The 22,541-nt window shown below is 51.7% G+C and overlaps 1 protein-coding gene across 3 annotated transcripts in view; it reads left to right on the top strand.

Moving 5' to 3' along the window:
• PHC2 (polyhomeotic homolog 2) overlaps positions 1–22,541 on the top strand; it is a 93,403-nt gene that overhangs the window by 13,757 nt on the left and 57,105 nt on the right. The window contains exons 2-3 of one of the 3 annotated variants that reach the window (XM_073601439.1): positions 1,211–1,313; positions 20,345–20,509. In XM_073601439.1, the coding sequence (XP_073457540.1) occupies positions 1,242–1,313; positions 20,345–20,509 (237 nt within the window). In that variant the 5' untranslated portion in view covers positions 1,211–1,241. Of the gene's footprint in view, positions 1–1,210; positions 1,314–16,740; positions 16,910–20,344; positions 20,510–22,541 lie in introns of those variants that run through there. The other 2 variants (XM_073601440.1, XM_073601441.1) reach the window with 2 other exon arrangements.

Genomic DNA, 22,541 nt, shown 5'->3' on the forward strand with positions numbered 1-22,541 from the left:
TAAGTCTCTAATTATGTGAGATCTAACGTTAAAACCACTTGATCTTACCGGATCTAACAAATTGCTTCCAAAATAGCTGTTTGGTCAATTTTTTGATAAGGGGGGGCTGATGACGGGTTAGCCCCTCAGCAAATAACTGTTAATATTGCTTCTTCTGTGTGAGATCTAACGCAAACAACGGTTGATCTAACCTGATCTAACAAAGATCTAACAAACTGCATAAGATTTTTTCAAAAATTTTGATATGGGGGGCTAACCCGGTGTTCTGCCGAGAAAGTTCCGCTCGGCGGATTAGTTCCCCCCTCTACTGCGCATGCGCAGTAGAAGGCGGCGGAAATAGCCGAAGCGGAACAGCTGAAAATCAGCTGTACACGGCGCCTGGAAGAGGGCCCCCCGCGGGCTCGCTTCGCTCGCCACGCTTCGGGCACGGCCTTGCTGCGCTCGGCACTTTTAGATTCCCCCTCTAGGTCCACTTGGATAGAGGGGAAGGAACCTGGACCCAGAGCGCAGGCGCCGTGTACAGCTGATTGAAGCTTTTGAGCTTCGGCTATCTCCGGCGGCCGACAGTAGTACGTACTGCGCAGGCGCTGCGCCTGCGCAGTACAGGGGGGGAACCTATCCGCCGAAGGAACTTATTCGGCAAGACACCGGCAGAGGTAATTTATGCCTTTTAGCAAGGTTTGTAGTTTAGGGATAACATCACCAGACTTCCTATTATCAGTATTATCGGTACTTTTCATACAAACATTTACACATCTACTTACAGTCTCTGCAAGTGTCTTCCCATTCCCAGAGCTCTGTCCTCCCGCTTCACCACCAACCACAGCTTCACCAGACAGTCCTTGTGTAGGCCGGAAAGCCTGGGACTCTCCTGAGAGAGATCCCCGCCCAGGGGAGCCCAACCCTGGGCTTGTACCAGACATCAGAGGAGCTCAGCACCACACAGACTTCAGCTGCTCCACAAGCAGCCACACCCTCTGCACAGTACTACTTCTCTTATCCTGTATGTCGGGTGTAATTCTCAGTATCTGTTCTTATTCTGTATGTATGGACTCTGCACAGTACTACTTCTCTTGTCCTGTATGTCGGGTTTAATTCTCAGTATCTGTTCTTATTCTGTATGTATGGACTCTGCACAGTACTACTTCTCTTGTCCTGTATGTCGGGTGTAATTCTCGGTATCTGTCAGTGTATATTGTTTGTGTTTCAGCAGGGACTGCCCCTCCCCCTCCGGTGCCAGTATGGAGAACGAGGCATCAAACTCCAACTCGACCATCAATCGTCAGACAACGAACGATCGTCAGACAGTCCAGGTACATGTATGAGGAGGAAGTATAGCGGGATTGGGGTACACCCCGGATAGTAGATTGTGGGGTGTCTCCGGGATCTGTATGTTAAACAGCGGGGTATAAATAACGATCGTCTCCCCTGCAGATTGTGTAAGTTTTGCCCACTTACAAAGAAATGAAGGGTCTATAATTTTTATCATAGGTGTATTTTATATGATAGAGACAGAATATCAACCAAAAATCCAGAAAAGAGGTGGTGATCACAGAGGTCAGACAGTTCTTGTAGGTGGTGATCACAGAGGTAAGCCGTTTCTTGTAGGTGGTGATCAAAGAAGTCAGACATTTCTTGTAGGTGGTGATCACAGAGGTCAGATGTTTCTTGGAGGTGGTGATCACAGAGGTCAGGTGTTTCTTGTAGGTGGTGATCACAGAGGTCAGACATTTCTTGGAGTTGGTGATCACAGAGGTAAGACGTTTCTTGGAGGTGGTGATCACAAAGGTCAGATGTTTCTTGGAGTTGGTGATCACAGAGGTAAGACGTTTCTTGGAGGTGGTGATCACAGAGGTCAGATGTTTCTTGGAGGTGGTGATCACAGAGGTAAGACGTTTCTTGGAGTTGGTGATCACAGAGGTAAGACGTTTCTTGGAGGTGGTGATCACAGAGGTAAGATGTTTCTTGGAGTTGGTGATCACAGAGGTCAGACGTTTCTTGGAGGTGGTGATCAGAGGTAAGACATTTCCTGGAAGTGGTGATCACAGAGGTCAGACGTTTCTTAGAGTTGGTGATCACAGAGGTAAGACGTTTCTTGGAGGTGGTGATCACAGAGGTCAGACGTTTCTTGGAGGTGGTGATCACAGAGGTAAGACGTTTCTTGGAGTTGGTGATCACAGAGGTAAGACGTTTCTTGGAGGTGGTGATCACAGAGGTAAGATGTTTCTTGGAGTTGGTGATCACAGAGGTAAGACGTTTCTTGGAGGTGGTGATCAGAGGTAAGACATTTCCTGGAAGTGGTGATCACAGAGGTCAGACGTTTCTTGGAGGTGGTGATCACAGAGGTCAGACGTTTCTTGTAGGTGGTGATCACAGAGGTAAGACGTTTCTTGTAGGTGGTGATCACACAGGTCAGACGTTTCTTGGAGTTGGTGATCACAGAGGTCAGACGTTTTTTGTAGGTGGTGATCACAGAGGTAAGACGTTTCTTGGAGTTGGTGATCACAGAGGTCAGACGTTTCTTGGAGGTGGTGATCAGAGGTAAGACGTTTCCTGGAAGTGGTGATCACAGAGGTCAGACGTTTCTTGGAGGTGGTGATCACAGAGGTCAGACATTTCTTGGAGTTGGTGATCACAGAGGTCAGACGTTTTTTGTAGGTGGTGATCACAGAGGTAAGACGTTTCTTGGAGTTGGTGATCACAGAGGTCAGACGTTTCTTGGAGGTGGTGATCACAGAGGTAAGACGTTTCTTGTAGGTGGTGATCACAGAGGTAAGACGTTTCTTGGAGTTGGTGATCACAGAGGTAAGACGTTTCTTGTAGGTGGTGATCACAGAGGTAAGACGTTTCTTGGAGTTGGTGATCACAGAGGTAAGACGTTTCTTGGAGTTGGTGACCACAGAGGTCAGACGTTTCTTGGAGGTGGTGATCACAGAGGTAAGATGTTTCTTGGAGTTAGTGATCACAGTGGTCAGACGTTTCTTGGAGGTGGTGATCACAGAGGTCAGATGTTTCTTGGAGGTGGTGATCACAGAGGTAAGACGTTTCTTGGAGTTGGTGATCACAGAGGTCAGACGTTTCTTGGAGGTGGTGATCACAGAGGTAAGACGTTTCTTGTAGGTGGTGATCACAGAGGTAAGACGTTTCTTGGAGTTGGTGATCACAGAGGTAAGACGTTTCTTGTAGGTGGTGATCACAGAGGTAAGACGTTTCTTGGAGTTGGTGATCACAGAGGTAAGACGTTTCTTGGAGTTGAGTTGGTGACCTCAGAGGTCAGACGTTTCTTGGAGGTGGTGATCACAGAGGTAAGACGTTTCTTGGAGTTGGTGATCACAGTGGTCAGACGTTTCTTGGAGTTGGTGATCACAGAGGTCAGATGTTTCTTGGAGGTGGTGATCACAGAGGTCAGACGTTTCTTGGAGGTGGTGATCACAAAGGTAAGACGTTTCTTGTAGGTGGTGATCACAGAGGTTAGACGTTTCTTGGAGGTGGTGATCACAGAGGTAAGACATTTCTTGGAGGTGGTGATCACAGAGGTAAGACATTTCTTGTAGGTGGTGATCACAGAGGTCAGACGTTTCTTGGAGGTGGTGATCATAGAGGTAAGACGTTTCTTGGAGTTGGTGATCACAGAGGTAAGACGTTTCTTGGAGGTGGTGATCAGAGGTAAGACATTTCCTGGAAGTGGTGATCACAGAGGTCAGATGTTTCTTGGAGGTGGTGATCACAGAGGTCAGACGTTTCTTGTAGGTGGTGATCACAGAGGTAAGACGTTTCTTTTAGGTGGTGATCACAGAGGTCAGACGTTTCTTGGAGTTGGTGATCACAAAGGTCAGACTTTTTTGTAGGTGGTGATCACAGAGGTAAGACGTTTCTTGGAGTTGGTGATCACCGAGGTCAGATGTTTCTTGGAGGTGGTGATCAGAGGTAAGACGTTTCCTGGAAGTGGTGATCACAGAGGTCAGACGTTTCTTGGAGGTGGTGATCACAGAGGTCAGACGTTTCTTGTAGGTGGTGATCACAGAGGTAAGACGTTTCTTGTAGGTGGTGATCACAGAGGTCAGACATTTCTTGGAGTTGGTGATCACAGAGGTCAGACGTTTTTTGTAGGTGGTGATCACAGAGGTAAGACGTTTCTTGGAGTTGGTGATCACAGAGGTCAGACGTTTCTTGGAGGTGGTGATCACAGAGGTCAGACGTTTCTTGGAGGTGGTGATCACAGAGGTAAGACGTTTCTTGTAGGTGGTGATCACAGAGGTAAGACGTTTCTTGGAGTTGGTGATCACAGAGGTAAGACGTTTCTTGTAGGTGGTGATCACAGAGGTAAGACGTTTCTTGGAGTTGGTGATCACAGAGGTAAGACGTTTCTTGGAGTTGGTGACCACAGAGGTCAGACGTTTCTTGGAGGTGGTGATCACAGAGGTAAGACGTTTCTTGGAGTTGGTGATCACAGTGGTCAGACGTTTCTTGGAGGTGGTGATCACAGAGGTCAGACGTTTCTTGGAGGTGGTGATCACAGAGGTCAGACGTTTCTTGGAGGTGGTGATCACAAAGGTAAGACGTTTCTTGTAGGTGGTGATCACAGAGGTTAGACGTTTCTTGGAGGTAGTGATCACAGAGGTAAGACATTTCTTGTAGGTGGTGATCACAGAGGTCAGACGTTTCTTGGAGGTGGTGATCACAGAGGTCAGACGTTTCTTGGAGGTGGTGATCACAGAGGTCAGACGTTTCTTGGAGGTGGTGATCACAGAGGTCAGACGTTTCTTGGAGGTGGTGATCACAGAGGTCAGACGTTTCTTGGAGGTGGTGATCACAGAAGTCAGACGTTTCTTGGAGGTGGTGATCACAGAGGTCAGACGTTTCTTGTAGGTGGTGATCACAGAGGTCAGACGTTTCTTGTAGGTGGTGATCACAGAGGTAAGACGTTTCTTGGAGTTGATGATCACAGAGGTAAGACGTTTCTTGGAGGTGGTGATCACAGAGGTCAGACGTTTCTTGGAGGTGGTGATCACAGAGGTCAGACGTTTCTTGGAGGTGGTGATCACAGAAGTCAGACGTTTCTTGGAGGTGGTGATCACAGAGGTCAGACGTTTCTTGTAGGTGGTGATCACAGAGGTCAGATGTTTCTTGGAGGTGGTGATCACAGAGGTCAGACGTTTCTTGTAGGTGGTGATCAGGTTTGCACACATCTCAGGAGGGATTTTGCTCCACTCTTCTCTACAGACCTTCTTTAAATCCTTAAACACTCGCCATCCAGGCCAATTCTGACATTTCTTTCCTACATGTAAAATTCATCGTTTTTTTGCTAGAAAATTACGTAGAACCCACAAACATTATATTTTTTTTTTTAGTAAAAACCCTCGAGAATACAATGGCGGTCGTTGCAACTTTTTATCTCGCATGATATTTGCACAGTAATTTTTCAAACATGCCCAATTTTTTTGCATAATGTGAAAGATGAAGTTTCTCCGAGTAAATAGATACCCAAAATGTCAGATTTCAAAATTGCACACACTTGTGGAATGGCGCCAAACTTTGGTACTTAAAAATCCCCATAGGCGACGCTTTACATTTTTTTACTGGTTACATGTTTTGAGTTACAGAGGAGGTCTAGGGCTGGAATTATTTCTCTTGCTCTACCGATCGTGGCGATACCTCACATGTGTGGTTTGAACACCGTTTTAATATGTGGGCGGGACTTACGTATGTGTTGGCTTCAGCGTGCGAGCACATGGGGACAGGGGCGCTTTAAATTTTTTAAATTTGTTTTTTTATTGTTAATTTGAATTTTATTTTTTAATTTGACACTTTAAAAAAATAAATAAATAAAGTTTTGATCACTTTTATTTCTATTACAAGGAATGTAAACATCCCTTGTAATAGGAATATGGCACGATCGGTCCTTTTTACAGTGAGATTTGGGGGTTAATAAGACCCCACATCTCACCTCTAGGCTGGGAAGCCTAAAATAAAAAAAAAAACAATCACGGCTTCACAGTCGAGGCGGCGACAATTTTTTGAATGCAAAGGCCGGGCGTGACGTCATAACATCGCGCCCGGCCTCCGAACGATCATAGAGACTCTGGCTCCGGAGGGCGGCGGGAGGGGGGGCATCCTCTCCCACCGCCCATAAGAACGATCAAACAGCGCAACAGCCGCTATGATCATTCCTGTGGTGTAGGGAATCGCCGGCTGAAAAAGCTGATATCTGAATGATGCCTGTAGCTGCCCCCATCATTCAGATATCCCCCTGCAAAGTCAAGGACGTCCCTGGATGCCCTCCTGGCACAAAGTGGTTAAGGTTTCTTGGCTTTCACTTGACCACTCGAAGTTTCAGTTCCCTCAATAAATTTTCTATAGGATTAAGGTCTGGAGACTGGCTAGGCCACTCCGTGATCTTAAAGGGGTTGTAAAGTCCTGTGGTTTGCATTCTATGCATTAAGGTGAACAACCTTCTGTGCTGCAGCTCCCCCCCTTTTTCTTACCTGAGCCCAATCATAACACCGATGGGGACAAGCACACCAGCTCCAGCTGCTATCTGAGGTCCTTATTGGATAGATTGCCATTGACTCTCACTGCTGTCAATCAAATCCAATGACCCGGGGGACGGGCCGAGTCCTGCTGGCTGTGTCAATGGACGCGCCTGCACGTAGTGCCCCCAGGGAAAGCGTCTCTCTGTGGGGGCACTCGATGAAGAGGAGGAGCCAGGAGTGTTGCAGAAGGACCCCAGAAAAGGAGGATCGGGGCCGCTCTGTGAAAAACCCTTACACAGATGAGGTAAGTGTGACATGTTTGTAAAGGTTCCTTATTTAAAAAATGTGCTTCTTCTTGAGCTACTCCTTTGTTGCCTTAGCGGTGTTTTGGGTCATTGTCATGCTGGAAGACCCATCCATGACCCATCTTCAGTGTTCTGGCTGAGGGAAGAAGGTTCTCATCCAAGACTTTACAATACATGGCCCCGTCCATTGGCCCCTCAATGCGGCAAAGTCGGCCTGTACCTTTAGCAGAGAAACAGCCCCAAAGCATCATGTTTCCACCTCTGTGTGTGACTGTAGGGATGATGTGACTGTAGGGATGATGTGTGACTGTAGGGATGGAGTTCTTAGGGTCATAGTCAGCATTCTTCTTCCTCCAAACACGGCGAGTCCCCCTCCTCAGGAAGACACATGTACAGGTCCATCTGAAGTCTTCCAATGAACATCTAAATGATTCAGAGAAGGATTGGGAGAAAGTTCTGTGGTCAGATGAGACCAAAATTCAGCTCTTTGGCATTAACTCAACACGCCGTGTTTGAAGGGACTTGAGTACTAGATCCTTTCTAAAATGAAAATACAATTTTGCATCAATACGTAAGATATAAATAAAGGTATATTTTGTACCGTATACAATGGTATATCGAGTATTTAACCAGCAAACAAAACTGTAGATACACAAATCAAAGAAAACAGACACAAAGCAGCATAGATCGGTGGAGGGATCCCATGGATCAGTGGAGGGATCCCATGGATCGGTGGAGGAATCCCATGGATCGGTGGAGTGATCCCATGGGTCGGGGGAGGGATCCCATGGATCGGAGGAGGGATCCCATGGATCTGTGGAGGGATCCTGGAAAGATGGAGCTGATAGGTGCATCACCCCCCCCCCCCCAGGGCCAGCCGAGTGGGCAATAGATTAGACCACCATGTAACCACAAGGACCATCCATTCATAAACTGTCAACATGGGATATGCAGAGAGAAGTATCTAGAGTGGGTATAATATAAAAGTAAATGTAAGGACACAATAGCACCACAAAAGTCTAAGGCATACATGGAGAATGATGATGAAACCATAGACACAACCTGGAGATAGACATCCCTGGCCTGAGGGTCAGATAATCCTACAAGTGTGCAGTATGCTAGACATATTCATGGTTGTTAGGGATGTAAATAAAACTCCATAAGGAGAAAAAGCTCGTATTTACCATATACAGATTGCCATTGGTAATGCATCCAGAGCCATGGGGAGACTCCAACCAAGGCTGGCCAAAACGTGACAGGGGTTTAAATATATTTAAGCCTCTTATGAGTGGGCCAATCATGACCCACAGCTGGTGCTGGTCGTGGTGCCAAAAATCCCCCGCCGTGATCGATGGAGGAAGATGGGCTAGGGGCGATCCCCTGACACAGTCTACGAGGGCAGATTGGTGTCTCGCGTCCCACATCATCGGCATAGAATGCCTGGCAGTGCTGGAATACCGCAGTGAGGGCGAAAGTAGGCCCCCCCATGGAGCGTCAGGGACACGGACTCCCAAAGGAGGAGAGAGGACTTGCCTCCATAAGGGATCCATCCAATCCCTGACATCAAGGGAGCCCACACACAGGGTGGTATATGGGCCAGTCCAAGAGCTGGTCCCACACTGCTCCCCAATGGAGGGGGGTGCACATGACAGTCCAACCTGTACAATGATATGTATATATACTGTATATTGGAGAAAGACAGGACAAGTAGGGAACGGAAGAACATGAAAAAATAAAGATAAAAATAAATGTGAATGGATATGAAAATAGGTAATAAAATAATTATAATGAAAATGCAGTCAAAGAAATATGAGGATGTAAAGGGATGTAGATAAATGTGCGATATGGTAATGCATGTGAATATAGGTAACGATGTTAAAAGGTCTGTAGGCCCAACTGAGGAGGCATTATAAGTCACGTTCATAACCTTCTGATGCGAAGCCTGGGAGGAAAGGTTTAAAGGTAGATGCCGCATTGAGGCCTGGTAGTGATTATCAGTGCAGCCCCCATTAGTGGTGCCCACCTGTCATGCCCACCAGCGCCCAAAAGTATCCACCTGTGATGCCAATCAGTGCCTGGTATTGAAGGTGTTAACTTTTCAGCGTTTGCAAAGCACAGAGCGTCAGACTATATGTTCCTCAGACATTTGCAGTGCTATGTTCATCTGAACGTCACCTGGGCTAAACACTCATGCCAATAGCTTTCTGCCAGGGGAGCAATAGCAACTCAGTCTGGTTGTTGGCCAAAATCAACTCCGCTTCTGGATGTGCTTTGCGTCCAATGTCCATGTAGATGCCTTCTAACTAATCCTGTACCCATAAAGATAACCTGGCAGGATAGAAAGAAATGGTGGTCACCTCTGACGGCGTCTAATTTTGGAAGCTGTAACCCTTACCTTAGTGAATCTCTAACCCAGCACTGATTTGCAGCCAATAAAATGAGTGCTGCATTTATGAAGTCCCGGAATATAGAAAGGTCTCCAGAATAGATGACTGTGCGCTCTTGTTGTAGCTCAATCTGTAGAGCGCTACCCTTGTAGCTTAAAGGTTGTGTGTTCAAATCTGCATGCAGAAAACCCACTTTTGTGTTTCATGAGCCACCAAATGTTTTTCAATCGCTCTCATCATTTCCTATTTGGTATATAGTTCTACAGAGAAGATCTATGGCTGGCTAGAGCCTGTGGTGCATGGTGTTGGTGTGCTGCTGTTGAATGTAGGACGCTGTGGATTTCTTAGTTTGAATCTCTGATAGGGTATTAGCTTTATATTTCAAAGGCTCGCAGGGGAAGGCAACCTCAGCCCTCCAGCTGTGGTGAAACTACAAGTCCCATGAGATATTGCAAGCCCCTAACAATCACAAACATGACTCCTAGAGACAGAAGCATGATGGGATATGTTGGTTCACCACAGCTGAAGTGCCAAGGTTGCCTACCCCTGGCTTAGAGAGTCTAGATCCATGATATAGGTGCACTACTAGCAACTACTTCTGCTGTCTGTGGGTTCTGAGGCGCAGCATGTAAGCTCCTGAAGTTTGAATCAGAGGGCTGTAGGTTCGGTTCTCATGAGTGAGTAAAGATGGTTCCTCAAAATGGCCCCAAGACTGTGGGGGTTGTGTGACGAGGGGATAAAATTGCAAAGACTCCAATGAAGTGGTCAGGACTTGACAAAGTTGGTGGTGCGGACCACCATTGGTTGGGCTTGAGTGAGCCTGTGACCCCTAGACCCGGGGCAGGAATACTGTGAAGGAGAAGGGCATGTTGATAAAAAATATGAGATTCATTGGGAACAATGTCAAAAACATTTCTTATACACCCCGGATTGTAGATTGTGGGGTGTCTCCAGTAGTCATGTATGAGGAGGAAGGATAGCGGGATTGGTGTACACCCCGGATTGTAGATTGCAGGGTGTCTCCGGGGATCATGTATGAGGATGAAGTATAGCTGGGTTGGTGTACACCCCAGATTATAGATTATGGGGTGTCTCCGCGGACATGTATGAGGAGTAAGTATAGCGGAATTGAGGTACACCTCAGATTGTAGATTATGGGGTGTCTCCAGGAGTCATGTATGAGGAGGAAGGATAGCCAGATTGGGGTACACCCCAGATTGTACATTGTGGGGTGTCTCCAGGGATCATTTATGAGGAGGAAGGATGGCCGGGTTGGTGTACACCCCGGATTGTAGATTACGGGGTGTCTCCAGGAGTCATGTATGAGGAGGAAGGATAGCCGGATTGGGGTACACCCCAGATTGTACATTGTGGGGTGTCTCCAGGGATCATTTATGAGGAGGAAGGATGGCCAGGTTGGTGTACACCCCATGTTGTAGATTATGGAGTGTCTCTGGGGACATGTATGAGGACAAAGTATTGTGGGATTGAGGTACACCCCGGATTGTAGATTACGGGGTGTCTCCGGAGTCATGTATGAGGAGGAAGGATAGCTGGATTGGGGTACACCCCAGATTGTAGATTGTGGGGTGTCTCCGGGAGTCATGTATGAGGAGGAAGGATGGCCGGGTTGGTGTACACCCCAAATTGTAGATTATGGGGTGTCTCTGGGAGTCATGTATGAGGAGGAAGTATAGCTGGGTTGGTGTACACCCCGGATTGTAGATTGTGGGGTGCCTCCGGGAGTCATGTATGAGGAGGAAGTATAGCGGGATTGGGGTACACCCCGGATTGTAGATTGTGGAGTGTCTCCGGGGGACATGTATGAGGATGAAGTATAGCGGGATTGAGGTACACCCCGGATTGTAGATTGTGGGGTGTCTCCGGGGGACATGTATGAGGATGAAGTATAGCTGGATTGAGGTACACCCCGGATTGTAGATTACGGGGTGTCTCCGGAGTCATTTATGAGGAGGAAGGATAGCCGGATTGGGGTACACCCCGGATTGTAGATTGTGGGGTGTCAACAGGGATCATGTATGAGGAGGAAGGATGGCCGGGTTGGTGTACACTCCGAATTGTAGATTATGGGTTGTCTCTGGGAGTCATGTATGAGGAGGAAGTATAGCTGGGTTGGTGTACACCCCAGATTGTAGATTGTTGGGTGTCTCCGGGGGACATGTATGAGGATGAAGTATAGTGGTATTGGGGTACACCCCGGATTGTAGATTGTGGGTGTCTCCGGAGACATGTATAGGGAGAATGTATAGCCGGATTGGGGTACACCCCGGATTGTAGATTGTGGGGTGTCTCCGGGGATCATGTATGAGGGGGAAGGATATCCGGGTTGGTGTACACCCCGGATTGTAGATTGTGGGGTGTCTCCAGGGACATGTATGAGGATGAAGGATAGCTGGGTTGCTGTACACCCCGGATTGTAGATTGGGAGGTGTCTCCGAGAGTCATGCATGAGGAGGAAGGATAGCCGGGTTGGTGTACACCCCGGATTGTAGATTGTGGGGTGTCTCCGGGGATCATGTATGAGGATGAAGGACAGCGGGTTGGTGTACACCCCAGATTGTAGATTGTAGGGTGTTTCCGGAGACATGTATGAGGAGGAAGGATAGCCAAATTGGGGTACACCCCGGATTGTAGATTGTGGGGTGTCAATAGGGATCATGTATGAGGAGGAAGTATAGCTGGGTTGGTGTACACCCCAGGTTGTAGATTATGGGGTGTCTCCAGGGACATGTATGAGGAGGAAGTATAGCGGGATTGGGGTACACCCCGGATTGTAGATTATGGGGTGTCTCTGGAGTCATGTATGAGGAGGAAGGATAGCCGGATTGGGGTACAGCCCGGATTGTAGATTGTGGGGTGTCAACAGGGATCATGTATGAGGAAGGATGGCCGGGTTGGTGTACACCCAGAATTGTAGATTATGGGTTGTCTCCGGGAGTCATGTATGAGGAGGAAGTATAGCTGGGTTGGTGTACACCCCGGATTGTAGATTGTGGGGTGTCTCCGGGGATCATGTATGAGGATGAAGGATAGAGGGTTGGTGTACACCCTGGATTGTAGATTGTGGGGTGTCTCTGGGGATCATGTATGAGGATGAAGGATAGCGGGTTGGTGTACACCCCAGATTGTAGATTGTAGGGTGTTTCCGGAGACATGTATGAGGAGGAAGGATAGCCAAATTGGGGTACACCCCGGTTTGTAGATTGTGGGGTGTCAATAGGGATCATGTATGAGGAGGAAGTATAGCTGGGTTGGTGTACACCCCAGGTTGTAGATTATGGGGTGTCTCCAGGGACATGTATGAGGAGGAAGTATAGCTGGGTTGGTGTACACCCCGGATTGTAGATTGTGGGGTGTCTCCGGGGATCATGTATGAGGATGAAGGATAGAGGGTTGGTGTACACCCTGGATTGTAGATTGTGGGGTGTCTCTGGGGATCATGTATGAGGATGAAGGATAGCGGGTTGGTGTACACCCCAGATTGTAGATTGTAGGGTGTTTCCGGAGACATGTATGAGGAGGAAGGATAGCCAAATTGGGGTACACCCCGGTTTGTAGATTGTGGGGTGTCAATAGGGATCATGTATGAGGAGGAAGTATAGCTGGGTTGGTGTACACCCCAGGTTGTAGATTATGGGGTGTCTCCAGGGACATGTATGAGGAGGAAGTATAGCGGGTTGGTGTACACCCCGGATTGTAGATTGTGGGGTGTCTCCGGGGGACATGTATGAGGATGAAGTATAGCGGTATTGGGGTACACCCCAGATTGTAGATTGTGGGGTGTCTCCGGAGACATGTATGGGGAGGAAGGATAGCTGAATTGGGATACACCCTGGATTGTAGATTATGGGGTGTCTCCGGGGATCATGTATAAGGAGGAAGTATAGCCGGATTGAGGTACACCCCGAATTGTAGAATGTGGGGTGTCTCCAGGGATCATGTATGAGGATGAAGGATAGCGGGTTGGTGTACACCCCAGATTGTAGATTGTGGGGTGTCTCCGGTGACATGTATGAGGATGAAGGATAGCCGAATTGGGGTACACCCCGGATTGTATATTGTGGGGTGTCTCCAGGGATCATGTATGAGGAGGAAGGATGGCCTGGTTGGTGTACACCCCAGGTTGTAGATTATGGGGTGTCTCCGGGAGTCATGTATGAGGAGGAAGTATAGCCGGGTTGGTGTACACCCCGGATTGTAGATTGTGGGGTGTCTCCGGGGATCATGTATGAGGAGTAAGTATAGCGGGATTGGGGTACACCCCGGATTGTAGATTATGGGGTGTCTCCGGGAGTCATGTATGAGGAGGAAGTATAGCCGGGTTGGTGTACACCCCGGATTGTAGATTGTGGGGTGTCTCCGGGGACATGTATGAGGAGGAAGTATAGCGGGATTGAGGTACACCCCGGATTGTAGATTGTGGGGTGTCAACAGGGATCATGTATGAGGAGGAAGGATGGCCGGGTTGGTGTACACCCCGGATTGTAGATTGTGGGGTGTCTCCAGGGGACATGTATGAGGAGGAAGGATGACTGGGTTGGTGTACACCCCAAATTGTAGATTATAGGGTGTCTCCAGGGATCATGTATGAGGAGGAAGGATGGCCGGGTTGGTGTACACCCCGGATTGTAGATTGTGGGGTGTCTCCGGGAGTCATGTATGAGGAGGAAGGATGGCCGGGTTGGTGTACACCCCGGATTGTAGATTGTGGGGTGTCTCCGGGAGTCATGTATGAGGAGGAAGGATGGCCGGGTTGGTGTACACCCCAGATTGTAGATTATAGGGTGTCTCCAGGGATCATGTATGAGGAGGAAGTATAGCTGGGTTGGTGTACACCCCGGATTGTAGATTGTGGGGTGTCTCCGGGGGACATGTATGAGGAGGAAGTATAGCGGGATTGAGGTACACCCCGGATTTTAGATTAGGGGGTGTCTCCGGAGTCATGTATGAGGAGGAAGGATAGCTGGGTTGGTGTACACCCTGGATTGTAGATCGTGGGGTGTCTCAGTGGATCATGTATGAGGATGAAGGATAGCTGGGTTGGTGTACACCCCGGATTGTAGATTATGGGGTGTATCCGGGGATCATGTATGAGGATGAAGGATAGCTGGGTTGGTGTACACCCCGGATTATAGATTGTGGGGTGTCTCCGGGAGTCATGTATGAGGAGGAAGTATAGCTGGGTTGGTGTACACCCCGGATTGTAGATTACGGGGTGTCTCCGGAGTCATGTATGAGGAGGAAGGATAGCTGGATTGGGGTACACCCCAGATTGTAGATTGTGGGGTGTCTCCGGAGACATGTATGAGGAAGGATGGCCGGGTTGGTGTACACCCCGAATTGTAGATTATGGGGTGTCTCCGGGAGTCATGTATGAGGAGGAAGTATAGCTGGGCTGGTGTACACCCCAGGTTGTAGATTATGGGGTGTCTTCGCGGACATGTATGAGGAGTAAGTATAGCGGGATTGAGGTACACCCCGGATTGTAGATTACGGGGTGTCTCCGGAGTCATTTATGAGGAGGAAGGATAGCCGGATTGGGGTACAGCTCGGATTGTATATTGTGGGGTGTCAACAGGGATCATGTATGAGGAGGAAGGATGGCCGGGTTGGTGTACACCCCATGTTGTAGATTATGGGGTGTATCCGGGGATCATGTATGAGGAGGAAGGATGGCCGGGTTGGTGTACACCCCGAATTGTAGATTATGGGGTGTCTCCGGGAGCCATGTATGAGGAGGAAGTATAGCGGTTGGTGTACACCCCAGATTGTAGATTGTGGGGTGTCTCCGAGGGACATGTATGAGGATGAAGGATAGCCGAGTTGGTGTACACCCCAGTTTGTAGATTGTGGGGTGTCTCCAGGGGACATGTATGAGGATGAAGTATAGCGGTATTGGGGTACACCCTGGATTGTAGATTGTGGGGTGTCTCCGGGGGACATCTACGAGGAAGAAGTATAGCAGTATTGGGGTACACCCTGGATTGTAGATTGTGAGGTGTCTCTGGAGACATGTATGAGGAGGAAGGATAGCTGGATTGGGGTACACCCTGGATTGTAGATTATGAGGTATCTCCGGGGATCATGTATGAGGTGGAAGTATAGCAGGTTTGGTGTACACCCTGGATTGTAGATTGGGGGGTGTCTCCGAGAGTCATGTATGAGGATGAAGGATAGTGGGTTGGTGTACACCCCGGATTGTAGATTATGGGGTGTCTCTGGGGACATGTATGAGGATGAAGTATAGCGGTATTGGGGTACACCCCGGATTGTAGATTATGGGGTGTATCCGGGGATCATGTATGAGGATGAAGGATAGCGGGTTGGTGTACACCCCGGATTGTAGATTATGGGGTGTATCCGGGGATCATGTATGAGGATGAAGGATAGCGGGTTGGTGTACACCCCGGATTGTAGATTATGGGGTGTCTCTGGGGACATGTATGAGGATGAAGTATAGCGGTATTGGGGTACACCCCGGATTGTAGATTATGGGGTGTATCCGGGGATCATGTATGAGGATGAAGGATAGCGGGTTGGTGTACACCCCGGATTGTAGATTATGGGGTGTATCCGGGGATCATGTATGAGGATGAAGGATAGCGGGTTGGTGTACACCCCGGATTGTAGATTGTGGGGTGTCTCCGGGGACATGTATGAGGATGATGGATAGCGGGTTGGTGTACACCCTGGATTGTAGATTGTGGGGTGTCTCCGGGGACATGTATGTGGATGATGGATAGCGGGTTGGTGTACACCCCGGATTGTAGATTATGGGGTGTCTCTGGGGACATGTATGAGGATGAAGTATAGCGGTATTGGGGTACACCCCGGATTGTAGATTATGGGGTGTATCCGGGGATCATGTATGAGGATGAAGGATAGCGGGTTGGTGTACACCCCGGATTGTAGATTGTGGGGTGTCTCCGGGGACATGTATGAGGATGATGGATAGCGGTATTGGGGTACACCCCGGATTGTAGATTATGGGGTGTATCCGGGGATCATGTATGAGGATGATGGATAGCGGGTTGGTGTACACCCCGGATTGTAGATTATGGGGTGTATCCGGGGATCATGTATGAGGATGATGGATAGCGGGTTGGTGTACACCCCGGATTGTAGATTATGGGGTGTATCCGGGGATCATGTATGAGGATGAAGGATAGTGGGTTGGTGTACACCCCGGATTGTAGATTATGGGGTGTATCCGGGGATCATGTATGAGGATGATGGATAGCGGGTTGGTGTACACCCTGGATTGTAGATTGTGGGGTGTCTCCGGGGACATGTATGAGGATGATGGATAGCGGGTTGGTGTACACCCTGGATTGTAGATTGTGGGGTGTCTCCGGGGACATGTATGAGGATGATGGATAGCGGGTTGGTGTACACCCTGGATTGTAGATTGTGGGGTGTTTCCCAGGGTCTCTGTAAGCTGTGGGTGTTTACAGATCTGATGGAAACATTTGAGGGCCGGGCTGGTCACATGACACCATGAGGCTGGTCACATTGTAGTTGTTGGGACTTTTGTCCTCGGCTCATTCACGTACGGGGCCCCTTCATGAATGGACAATGCTGATTGGCAGTTGCTGGGCTGCTCTGGGATCTCCACCCTCTTCCTCTCGGCACTTTGTCTGGTCAGAAGAGGAGGTCAGAGGTCTCCAGGATTCTCTGTCAGTTCTAGGCAAAGCTTCCCAACCTACTGCCTGGTCCAGGAGAGGTGAGTACACACTGGGCAGGGGGGATGGGGTAGAAGGGGTGTGAAGAGTGCAGGGGGGGAATAGAAGGGGTGTGAAGAGTGCAGGGGGGTAGATGGGGTGTGGTGGATAGTGGGCAGCTAGATGCGTTGTGGGGTGCTGGGTGTCTCTGGCCGAACGCGTTGCAGGGTGCTTGGTGTCTCTGGTCAGACGCATTGCGGGGTGCCTCTGGTGGGACGTTTTGCGGGGTGCCTCTGGTCGGACGCTTTGTGGGGTGCCTCTGGTCGAACGCTTTGCAGGGTGCCTCTGGTCGAAGGCTTTGCAGGGTGCCTCTGGTCGGATGCATTGAGGGGTGTCTCTGGTCGGACGCATTGCAGGGTGTCTCTGGTCAGACGCTTTGCGGGGTGCCTCTGGTCGGAGGCTTTGCGGGGTGCCTCTGGTTGGACCCGTTGCGGGGTGTCTCTGGTCGAATGTATTGCGGGGTGTCTCTGGACAGACGCATTGCGGGGTGCCTCTGGTCGGACGCGTTGCGGGGTGCCTCTGGTCGGATGCGTTGCGGGGTGCCTCTGGTCGGACGCGTTGCAGGGTGCCTCTGGTCGGACGCATTGCGGGGTGCCTCTGGTCGGACGCATTGCGGGGTGCCTCTGGTCGGACTTTTTTGGGGTGTCTCTGGTCGGATGCGTTGCGGGGTGCCTCTGGTCGGATACGTTGCGGGGTGTCTCTGGTCGAACGTATTGCAGGGTGCCTCTGGTCGGACGCTTTGCGGGGTGCCTCTGGTTGGACCCGTTGCAGGGTGTCTCTGGTCGAACGTATTGCGGGGTGTCTCTGATGGGACGCGTTGCGGGGTGTCTCTGGTTCGGACGCGTTGCGGGGTGTCTCTGGTCGGACGCGTTGCGGGGTGTCTCTGATCGGACGTGTTGCGGGGTGTCTCTGATCGGACGTGTTGCGGGGTGTCTCTGGTCGGACACGTTGTGGGGTGTCTCTGATCGGACGTGTTGCGGGGTGTCTCTGGTCGGACGCGTTGCGGGTGCCTCTGGTCGGACACATTGTGGGGTGTCTCTGGTCGGACGTGTTGGGGGGGTGTCTCTGGTTGGACGTGTTGCAGGGTGTCTCTGGTCAGACGCGTTGTGGGGTGTCTCTGGTCGGACGTGTTGTGGGGTATCTCTGGTCGGAGCTGTGGCGCGGGGTGTCTCTGGTCGGACACGTTGTAGGGTATCTCTGGTTGGACGCATTGCAAGGTGTCTCTGGTGGGACGCGTTGCGGGGTGTCTCTGGTGGGACGCGTTGCGGGGTGTCTCTGGTCGGATGTGTTGCGGAGTGCCTCTGGTCGGATGTGTTGCGGGGTGCCTCTGGTCGGAGCTGTGGCGCAGGGTGTCTCTGGTCGGACGTGTTGCGGGGTGTCTCTGGTCGGACGTGTTGCGGGGTGTCTCTGGTCAGACGTGTTGCGGGGTGTCTCTTGTCAGACGTGTTGCGGGGTGTCTCTGGTCGGACGCGTTGCGGGGTACCTCTGGTCAGACACATTGTGGGGTGCGTCTGGTCGGACGCGTTGTGGGGTGTCTCTGGTCGGACGTGTTGGGGGGTGTCTCTGGTCGGACGTGTTGCGGGGTGTCTCTGGTCAGACGCGTTGTGGGGTGTCTCTGGTCGGACGTGTTGTGGGGTATCTCTGGTCGGAGCTGTGGCGCGGGGTGTCTCTGGTCGGACACGTTGTGGGGTATCTCTGGTCGGACGCGTTGCGGGGTGTCTCTGGTGGGACGCGTTGCGGGGTGTCTCTGGTGGGACGCGTTGCGGGGTGTCTCTGGTCGGACGCGTTGCGGGGTGTCTCTGGTCGGACGCATTGCGGGGTGCCTCTGTTTGGATGTGTTGCGGGGTGCCTCTGGTCGGAGCTGTGGCGCGGGGTGTCTCTGGTCGGAGCTGTGGCGCGGGGTGTCTCTGGTCGGACGTGTTGCGGGGGTGTCTCTGGTCGGACGCATTGCGGGGTGCCTCTGTTCGGATGTGTTGCGGGGTGCCTCTGGTCGGAGCTGTGGCGCGGGGTGCCTTTGGTCGGAGCTGTGGCGCGGGGTGTCTCTGGTCGGACGTGTTGCGGGGTGTCTCTGGTCGGACGTGTTGCGGGGTGTCTCTGGTCGGACGTGTTGCGGGGTGTCTCTGGTCGGACGTGTTGCGGGGTGCCTCTGGTTGGACGTGTTGCGGGGTGCCTCTGGCCGGACCTGTTGCGGGGTGCCTCTGGTCGGAGCTGTGGCGCGGGGTGTCTCTGGTCAGACGTGTTGGGGGGTGTCTCTGGTCGGACGTGTTGCGGGGTGTCTCTGGTCAGACGCGTTGTGGGGTGTCTCTGGTCGGATGTGTTGTGGGGTATCTCTGGTCGGAGCTGTGGCGCGGGGTGTCTCTGGTCGGACACGTTGTGGGGTATCTCTGGTCGGACGCGTTGCGGGGTGTCTCTGGTGGGACGCGTTGCGGGGTGTCTCTGGTGGGACGCGTTGCGGGGTGTCTCTGGTCGGACGCGTTGCGGGGTGTCTCTGGTCGGACGCGTTGCGGGGTGTCTCTGGTCGGACGCATTGCGGGGTGCCTCTGGTCGGATGTGTTGCGGAGTGCCTCTGGTCGGACGTGTTGCGGGGTGCCTCTGGTCGGAGCTGTGGCGCGGGGTGTCTCTGGTCGGACGTGTTGCGGGGTGTCTCTGGTCGGACGTGTTGCGGGGTGTCTCTGGTCGGACGTGTTGCGTGGTGTCTCTGGTCGGACGTGTTGCGGGGTGTCTCTGGTCGGACGTGTTGCGGGGTGCCTCTGGTTGGACGTGTTGCGGGGTGCCTCTGGTTGGACGTGTTGCGGGGTGCCTCTGGCCGGACCTGTTGCGGGGTGCCTCTGGTTGGACGTGTTGTGGGGTGTCTCTGGTTGGACGCGTTGTGGGGTGTCTCTGGTTGGACGCGTTGTGGGGTGTCTCTGGTCGGACGTGTTGCGGGGTGTCTCTGGTCGGACGTGTTGCGGGGTGCCTCTGGTCGGACGTGTTGCGGGCTGCCTCTGGCCGGATGCTCTCAGCTCGGTCTTCCTGCTCTCAGGCTGGTCAGTCAGGGATGATGGAAGAGCTGTCAGGGAGGGGGAGGGGAGGCCAGTGATGGATGAGGAGTGGAGATGATGACATCGGAGTTCCCATTCTTTTGCAGTCACCGAGTTCACCCCCGCCCCCGACCTCTGACCTCACAGGATGGACTGCCAATTATTCTCTATTCAAACACATTCAGCCTCCTGCAGAAAGCTGTAGTTTGAGGTAACCCTTAGCAACCAATCTGGACAGAGCTTTCCTAGGTGTGTACAGCGGGGTTCTATATTAATAGGGATATTTGTGGAGCATATAACAACCAGATTGTATCTCTTCTCCCAGGAAGATGTTTAGTGAATGTGATGTGGTTGCTATGGGCAACACTGAACCCGGGGCGGGGAGCGGACTATGACCGGATTGTTTCCTCCCCCCAGGTGATTCAGCAAGCTCTGAGCCGACAGCCCAGCACGGCAGCGCAGTACCTGCAGCAGATGTACGCCGCCCAGCAGCAGCACCTCATGCTGCAAACCGCAGCTCTGCAACAGCATCAGCAGCACCTGAGCAGCGCTCAGCTCCAGAGCCTGGCCGCAGCACAGCAGGTCAGTGTTTACACCAGGGGGAGGGGCTATAGTAGTGAACACTGTGCGGTCAGGGCAGGGGGAGGGAACATTATTCAGGGAGGCGGGGCTATGGTAGTGAACACTGTGCGGTCAGGGCAGGGGGAGGGAACATTATTCAGGGAGGAGGGGCTATGGTAGTGAACACTGTGCGGTCAGGGCAGGGGGAGGGAACATTATTCAGGGAGGAGGGGCTATGGTAGTGAACACTGTGCGGTCAGGGCAGGGGGAGGGAGCATTATTCAGGGAGGAGGGGCTATGGTAGTGAACACTGTGCGGTCAGGGCAGGGGGAGGGAACATTATTCAGGGAGGAGGGGCTATGGTAGTGAACACTGTGCAGGCAGGGCGAGGGAACATTATTCCGGGAGGAGGGGCTATGGTAGTGAACACTGTGCGGGCATGGTGGAGGTGGGGCAGTATATAAAGGGCATGTCTCTGTGGAGGTGGGGCAGTATATAAAGGGCGGTCTCTGTGGTGGTGGGGCAGTATATAAAGGGCGGTCTCTGTGGAGGTGGGGCAGTATATAAAGGGCGGTCTCTGTGGGGGTGGGGCAGTATATAAAGGGCAGGTCTCTGTGGGGGTGGGGCAGTATATAAAGGGCGGTCTCTGTGGTGGTGGGGCAGTATATAAAGGGCGGTCTCTGTGGAGGTGGGGCAGTATATAAAGGGCGGTCTCTGTGGGGGTGGGGCAGTATATAAAGGGCAGGTCTCTGTGGGGGTGGAGCAGTATATAAAGGGTGGGTCTCTGTGGAGGTGGAACAGTATATAAAGGGCGTGTCTCTGTGAGGGTGGGGCAGTATATAAAGGGTGGGTCTTTGTGGAGGTGGAACAGTATATAAAGGGCGTGTCTCTGTGGGGGTGGGGCAGTATATAAAGGGCGGGTCTCTGTGAGGGTGGGGCAGTATATTAAGGGCGGATCTCTGTGGGGGTGGGGCAGTATATAAAGGGCAGTCTCTGTGGAGGTGGAGCAGTATATAAAGGGTGTGTCTCCATGGGGGTGGGGCAGTATATAAAGGGCGGGTCTCTGTGGAGGTGGGGCAGTATATAAAGGGTGGGTCTCTGTGGAGGTGGGACAGTAAATAAAGGGCGTGTCTCTGTGGGGGTGGGGCAGTATATAAAGGGTGGGTCTCTGTGGAGGTGGGGCAGTATATAAAGGGCGGTCTCTGTGGAGGTGGGGCAGTATATAAAGGGCAGGTCTCCGTGGGGGTGGGGCAGTATATAAAGGGCGGGTCTCTGTAGGGGTGGGGCAGTATATAAAGGGCGGGTCTCTGTGGGGGTGGGGCAGTATATAAAGGGCGGGTCTCTGTGGGGGTGGAGCAGTATATAAAGGGTGGGTCTCTGTGGAGGTGGAACAGTATATAAAGGGTGGGTCTCTGTGGAGGTGGAGCAGTATATAAAGGGCGGTCTCTGTGGAGGTGGGGCAGTATATAAAGGGCAGGTCTCCGTGGGGGTGGGGCAGTATATAAAGGGCGGGTCTCTGTAGGGGTGGGGCAGTATATAAAGGGCGGTCTCTGTGGAGGTGGGGCAGTATATAAAGGGCGTGTGTCTCTGTGGGGGTGGGGCAGTATATAAAGGGCGGTCACTGTGGGAGTGGGGCAGTATATAAAGGGCGTGTGTCTCTGTGGGGGTGGGGCAGTATATAAAGGGCGGTCTCTGTGGAGGTGGGGCAGCATATGAAGGGCGGGTCTCTGTGGGGGTGGGGCAGTATATAAAGGGCGGGTCTCTGTAGGGGTGGGGCAGTATATAAAGGGCGGGTCTCTGTGGGGGTGGAGCAGTATATAAAGGGCGGGTCTCTGTGGGGGTGGGGCAGTATATAAAGGGCGGTCTCTGTGGAGGTGGGGCAGTATATAAAGGGCGGGTCTCTGTGGGGGTGGGGCAGTATATAAAGGGCGGGTCTCTGTAGGGGTGGGGCAGTATATAAAGGGTGGGTCTCTGTAAGGGTGGGGCAGTATCTAAAGGGCGGGTCTCTTTAGGGGTGGGGCAATATATAAAGGGTGGGTCTCTGTGAGGGTGG

Source organism: Aquarana catesbeiana, linkage group LG10, assembly GCF_042186555.1.
Source record: "Aquarana catesbeiana isolate 2022-GZ linkage group LG10, ASM4218655v1, whole genome shotgun sequence".
In the NCBI taxonomy this organism is placed as follows: domain Eukaryota; kingdom Metazoa; phylum Chordata; class Amphibia; order Anura; family Ranidae; genus Aquarana; species Aquarana catesbeiana.